The sequence below is a fragment of the Tupaia chinensis genome, unplaced genomic scaffold (genome assembly GCF_000334495.1).
Source record: "Tupaia chinensis unplaced genomic scaffold, TupChi_1.0 Scaffold000098_3, whole genome shotgun sequence".
NCBI lineage: Eukaryota > Metazoa > Chordata > Mammalia > Scandentia > Tupaiidae > Tupaia > Tupaia belangeri.
Window position 1 is genome coordinate 1,943,769 of NW_006159562.1, and position 6,670 is coordinate 1,950,438.

At 51.0% G+C, this 6,670-nt stretch overlaps 1 protein-coding gene across 7 annotated transcripts in view; it reads left to right on the forward strand.

Annotated features, from left to right (window-relative positions):
- The window catches only part of ZNF827 (zinc finger protein 827), a 215,438-nt gene extending 209,949 nt beyond the window's left edge, over nucleotides 1-5,489 (forward strand). For 2 of the 7 annotated variants that reach the window (XM_006143462.3, XM_006143461.3), the window contains exons 13-14: nucleotides 311-488; nucleotides 3,821-5,489. In XM_006143462.3, coding sequence (XP_006143524.1) covers nucleotides 311-488; nucleotides 3,821-4,640 — 998 coding nt within the window. In that variant the 3' untranslated portion in view covers nucleotides 4,641-5,489. Of the gene's footprint in view, nucleotides 1-310; nucleotides 502-1,984; nucleotides 2,052-2,328; nucleotides 2,362-3,820 lie in introns of all 7 variants that reach the window. The other 5 variants (XR_333830.3, XM_006143465.3, XM_006143464.3 and 2 more) reach the window with 5 other exon arrangements.
- Nucleotides 5,490-6,670: the final 1,181 nt, after the last annotated feature.

Here is a 6,670-nt window from a genome sequence, read left to right on the forward strand (position 1 = left end):
TCCCACTCTAAGATAACCGTCTTGAGAATAAACCTAGAAAGGGAGTAATATCTGGAACAGATATTGGGCCCAGAGAACAGCATATATATGTGCATCGCCTGAAATCTGTGGTTCTTTTGGTTGGAATTGCATCCAGATTCAGGGGTAGAAAGGAGGGCGAAGCTCTAAGTTTAAGAGATGTGGGGAACAGTGCTTGGAAGGGTGTAGCTCTCTGGGGTTGGAGGGGCGTGAGGAAGGGGCACTCAGCCCCCCTCCTGCCCTCCTGCCCCTCTGCCCCTGGCACTTCTACACCCAGCTTCGGTCCTTTCAGGGTTCGAATGCGTTTTTTGCAACTTTGTCTGCAAGACGAAGAACATGTTTGAGCGCCATCTGCAGATACACCTCATTACCCGGATGTTTGAGTGTGACGTGTGCCACAAGTTCATGAAGACCCCTGAACAGCTGCTGGAGCATAAGAAATGCCACACTGTCCCCACCGGTGGGCTCAAGTAAGGAAAGCAAGTACAGAACCTTTTACTGCGTTGTTATTAAACACCCCTTCCCCTGCCCTGCCCCGTCCTCTCCCCTGAAGGCTTTGGGGGCCATGGAGATGGGGAACTTGGGATGCATAGTTAGTCAAGATCCTCTGCTGCTCTTAGCTGAGTTAGACCAGTGCCCCAGGGAGTTAACAGATGTCAGCAGGAGAATCCATGTTATAAATATCCCAGGATTCAGGGCAAGAAAGAAGATATGTCAGATCAACCCAACATGCAAGGGTAGACTCATCCTACACCGCCTAGGTTTTGTTCAGTCTTGATTTTTAAAGGACTCAGGACAGAGTGTTCCCGAGTATCAATTATCACACTATCACTGCAATTCACCGTCTATATTTCATAGGTGGTTTGCCAAGTATCTGATAAGTAGACATTACAGCCACTCCACCCTCCCTCCCCCAAATTGAAACCTTCGCAGTTTGAATAGGCAGAAGGCAATGTTTTCATGCAGGATCACGTGCTTCGTGTCTTCCCGCAAACATGCTGGTGCCTCTCCCCAAAGATCTAGACAACAAGCATCGTGATTAACCAATATTTGCAAGTAGCCCTCTGGCCTCCAACGAGACCCATCAGTTATTATCAAATTGTGTGTGTGTCTGGCTTGATAACAGGTGCTAAAGGACACACAAGGAATACGACGTAATTTCCACTTTCAGGAAATTGATGTCCTACCACTACTAGAATTTAATCTGCCCAGCGATTCTGAAATCAGTGTCTCTGCTCACAAGGTACTCAGAACAAGGTCTAATAAAAAGAGAGAAGCATATGCAGCCCCAGAATGACACAAGTTCCAAGCCTAACTATTAAATTTTAGGGGTAATGATAACATAGTTAAAAGTTTGAAAAGTTACATTTTACATAATACAGAAAAACAAAAAAAAAAAACAAAAAAAAACCTTTTATTTGAAAACATTTTCATCACGGGCACAACCCACCAAAGAGGAGGCAGGATTCCCTAAATGGATGAGGGATGGCGAGGCCCAAAGGCCCGCAGGAGCCAAGTGTTGGAGACCGCACAGGCTTACCCACCCCGCCTCCGGGCTCCTGCCTAGTCAGAAGGACCCTCCTCAGAAACATGCCCAAACAGCACCAGCACCTACCTGTTGATTCCATAGAAAACCAGGAGACGGAAACTGCCTAGCAAGGGCTTATTTGGGAACTGGATTTGGTTGGCTCCCGCGGTCCCTCTGTGGATACTCGTGTGCTCTACTTAAACAAACCAAAGCAAACCATGCCTCCTGAGGTTGGAGTAGTGCGGACCGCCCCTCCCAGCAGCCCAGTCACACCCATTCACTTCGCCCTCTCCCCCAGCTGTGGCTTTGCCAGTGTGCCTTTCCTGGGGACCCGTGGAGTCCCAAGCCTCCAGCCCTGTCGGGGAGGATGCGCAGTGAACTCTGATGCTTTGCTGGTTCAGACTTCCCATGCAGTGCTAACCGTCCCCTGTGTAATAGTTTATGTTCTAGGATGACCAAGTAGAAGAATACTTTGAAAAAATTGATAATGCCTTCTGGCTATACAGTGAGTCTTTTGTTTTGTTTTGTTTCCTTTGCCATATCAGAGAATTAATTTGCCTGAGAGCGTGTCTTTAAGATAAATGATGGGAGCACGGAAAAGCCCTTAGCACTTTGCCTGAGCAGTGAAAGAAAGATTGAGCTGTGGGTCACAGAAATGTCCTTAAAATGAAACAGACTGCTGATGTCTAAATTGCTTTTCTGTGATGGAACTGCTTGTACTCTATATCCTGTTCATAATGCAGATCAAATAAGATTATACTATTATTTTTCTTTTGCCGTAGCTCAGGACAGTGGTGAGTTTCAGACTCCTCTAGGTAAGGCCCAGCTTGGCGTAGGGGTTGTGTGTGCACTGACCTGGGAATGGGCTTTATATTTCTCTCGTGTGCACTCTTCTGTGAGCTGAGGTTCAAAGGCTAACGGCGAGCTTGGCGCTGAGGAGTTAGTGCACGGTGCACTCGGGTGTGTTGGGCTCTGCTGAACACCTCTCCAAACCCTCCGAGGACAGTCCACTCCTAGGCCCTGCCCCGCAGGCGCCAAGCAAGAGTTGAGGCAGCCACTTTTGCATCCGCATTCTTTTTTGGAAAGAGAACAAACACGCTTCAGTTATCATATAAGTCACCGATGCAGGCCTGGTGACTTCTCAATGGGAAACTCAGCAGCTTTTAGAAGCATGCCCTGTCACTCCTCGCAGCCCCTCGGTCAGCCAGGAGGACCGGTGGTAGCGTATCCTCACTGCAGAGAATGGAGAAACCGAGCCACCGAGGGGCCCAAGCTTTGTCCTCGGGCATCCAGCTAGCACCTGAGAAGGTGATGGAGCTGGGAGTAACTTCCACCTTCCAGAATCTGCCTCGGTTACTGTAGAGGCCGTGCAGACAATGGGATCAGTATATCCTGAGCGCTGAGCGCCCCCCACGCACTGTAGAGAAGGCCGATGAGACGTAAAACCCAGTCCTGCCCTCTGAGAATTGGTGACCCCGCTGGATTACCATTATTCCCACGGCTTAATGAACTCGGAAAGTCTTCAAGTGCCAGACAGTGGTTGTATCCCCTCCTCCTTACACTTCAGTAGCGGATGGGCTGTTGGGTGGGCTTCCTTCACCTGCCACCCCCCTGACATAGTACTTCCCTGCCTTTCCTGATAAAGAACCAGGGCTTTAGGAGGTAGGCTTTACAAACCCATATGTCTGTACACACGCGCACACACAGAGACACACACACACTCAGGCCTTCTCGTCCTAACCCTTTAATAAGCACGACTCTGACCCCTGTGACTCTCTGTTTGCTGGAGGTAGCTCTCCCCTATAAGCTGTTCTTTAAAACCTCTTAGCCTTTCTGCGTGTGCTTGGTGTGGTGCATGAAAAGTCGATTCTTTGTGTTGCTCCCATCTAGAGGGGAGGTCAGGAGGTCTAGACCTCTGTGGTGTCTGGTCGGGAGTGGGGAGGACTCTGGGGTTATGGGGGGCTGGAAGGGAGCCCGGCCTGTTTATTCCTGGCACTTTCTCTGCTCCTGCTCCTGAGGGCTGGCGGTGGCTGTACCAGCCAGGAGACCCAGAGTAGGCCGAGCAGACCTGGTCAGAGCACCTGGCTAATGGGCAGGGCACTGACAGCAGTGACAGCCAGAGAGAGCCATCTCCCCTCCTGAGAGGTGGCAGGGCTGGGCTGGGCAGGCCAGGCCGCAGAGTCCCAGGGTGGCCAGAGGGAAGCTGGTGAGGAGGGGAGCAGGCGCTGTGGTGGGCCTTTCTGTCTGACCCTCCCTCCGTTGCTTGCCTGGCAGGTGCCCATTCTGCATTTATTCCACCAACCGCCCCGCCGCCATGGAGTGCCACCTCAAGACCCACTACAAGATGGAGTACAAGTGCCGGATCTGCCAGACGGTGAAGGCCAACCAGCTGGAGCTGGAGACGCACACCCGGGAGCACCGCCTGGGCAACCACTACAAGTGCGACCAGTGCGGCTACCTGTCCAAGACCGCCAACAAGCTCATCGAGCACGTGCGCGTGCACACCGGGGAGCGGCCCTTCCACTGTGACCAGTGCAGCTACAGCTGCAAGCGCAAGGACAATCTCAACCTGCACAAGAAGCTGAAGCACGCCCCACGCCAGACCTTCAGCTGCGAAGAGTGCCTGTTCAAGACCACCCACCCCTTCGTCTTCAGCCGCCACGTCAAGAAGCACCAGAGCGGGGACTTCCCCGAGGAGGACAGGAAGGGCCTGTGTCCAGCCCCCAAGGAAGCGGCCGGCCCCCGGGCCCCGCTCCTAGTCGTTGGGAGCTCTCGGAACCTCTTGTCTCCGCTGTCGGTCATGTCGGCCTCGCAGGCTCTGCAGACCGTGGCGCTGTCGGCCGCGCACGGCAGCTGCTCGGAGCCTAACCTGGCACTCAAGGCTCTGGCCTTCAACGGCTCCCCTTTGCGCTTTGACAAGTACCGGAACTCGGATTTTGCCCATCTCATTCCCTTGACAATGTTGTACCCCAAGAACCACTTGGAGCTCACATTCCACCCTCCCCGACCTCAGACTGCGCCTCCCAGCATCCCTTCACCCAAACACTCCTTCCTCGCCTATCTGGGACTAAGAGAAAGAGCAGGGACTGTCTGAGGGCAGCCCTGTTCTGTACCAAAAACAAAGAGACTGAGAAAAAAAAAAAAACACAAAACTTAAATACAACCCCAGCAGGTATATGTTGCTGCAAAACCTACAGACCCCGCGGGTCTGGACCACGTGTACTGTATATCTTAGTAAGGATAGAGGGTTGGCTCTGTGTGTATACCTATCGCATTGACCTGAAAGCTGCTTTATCCAATCTTCAGAGAGGTGACCTACTGCATACTTCTACCTTCAGAGGCATGCCTCCCCAGCCACCCACCACACTCGCAGCCCCTTCTCCGTACTTTCCTCCGAAAGGAATTTTGTCTTGTTCAACCCTAAAGAGAGTGTCCTTAATAGCAATCAGCACTTGTAAGCTTCGATACTGGTGCATTTGGTTTTCTGTTGGGTGAATGGGGTGTGTGGGTGATTGCGGGTTCTGAAAGAGAAAGCTGTGTGTCGTGGGCCATGGCATGTCCATTGCATGTTCTGTGTCCTGGCTTCTTTAACAGCGATGGACATGCTTTTCCCTCCTGGGTTGTTCGTCCACTACAGTCTCTCCCTGAGCACCTTCATCTTCCCTCTTTATTTTACGGCTACAGAGTGGTAGGGCCTGGTGCTCAGTCAAGGAAGGAATGGTAGATGTCTACAGTGCTGCTGGAGATTTCCGACGGAGTGCCGGAGACCTTGCACAGAGATCTCTGGTCGTGAGGATGCGAGGACTCGAGTGACAGGTCTGGAAGAAATATCTTGCAGCACTGCAGTTAACATCACAAAACCCAAGCGAGTTTTGTGTGAGTGTGTGTGTGCCCATACGTAGACAATGTGTATGGGGCATATGCACAGTGCATCATTTTTTAAAGGCAGATTTTATATATATATATATATATATGTATATATATATATATATATACATATATATATATATATATATAAAATCTGCCCTTAAAAAATGATGCACTGTGCATATGCCCCATACACATTGTCTACGTATGGGCACACACACACTCACACAAAACTCGCTTGGGTTTTGTGATGTTAACTGCAGTGCTGCAAGATATTTCTTCCAGACCTGTCACTCGAGTCCTCGCATCCTCACGACCAGAGATCTCTGTGCAAGGTCTCCGGCACTCCGTCGGAAATCTCCAGCAGCACTGTAGACATCTACCATTCCTTCCTTGACTGAGCACCAGGCCCTACCACTCTGTAGCCGTAAAATAAAGAGGGAAGATGAAGGTGCTCAGGGAGAGACTGTAGTGGACGAACAACCCAGGAGGGAAAAGCATGTCCATCGCTGTTAAAGAAGCCAGGACACAGAACATGCAATGGACATGCCATGGCCCACGACACACAGCTTTCTCTTTCAGAACCCGCAATCACCCACACACCCCATTCACCCAACAGAAAACCAAATGCACCAGTATCGAAGCTTACAAGTGCTGATTGCTATTAAGGACACTCTCTTTAGGGTTGAACAAGACAAAATTCCTTTCGGAGGAAAGTACGGAGAAGGGGCTGCGAGTGTGGTGGGTGGCTGGGGAGGCATGCCTCTGAAGGTAGAAGTATGCAGTAGGTCACCTCTCTGAAGATTGGATAAAGCAGCTTTCAGGTCAATGCGATAGGTATACACACAGAGCCAACCCTCTATCCTTACTAAGATATACAGTACACGTGGTCCAGACCCGCGGGGTCTGTAGGTTTTGCAGCAACATATACCTGCTGGGGTTGTATTTAAGTTTTGTGTTTTTTTTTTTTTCTCAGTCTCTTTGTTTTTGGTACAGAACAGGGCTGCCCTCAGACAGTCCCTGCTCTTTCTCTTAGTCCCAGATAGGCGAGGAAGGAGTGTTTGGGTGAAGGGATGCTGGGAGGCGCAGTCTGAGGTCGGGGAGGGTGGAATGTGAGCTCCAAGTGGTTCTTGGGGTACAACATTGTCAAGGGAATGAGATGGGCAAAATCCGAGTTCCGGTACTTGTCAAAGCGCAAAGGGGAGCCGTTGAAGGCCAGAGCCTTGAGTGCCAGGTTAGGCTCCGAGCAGCTGGCGT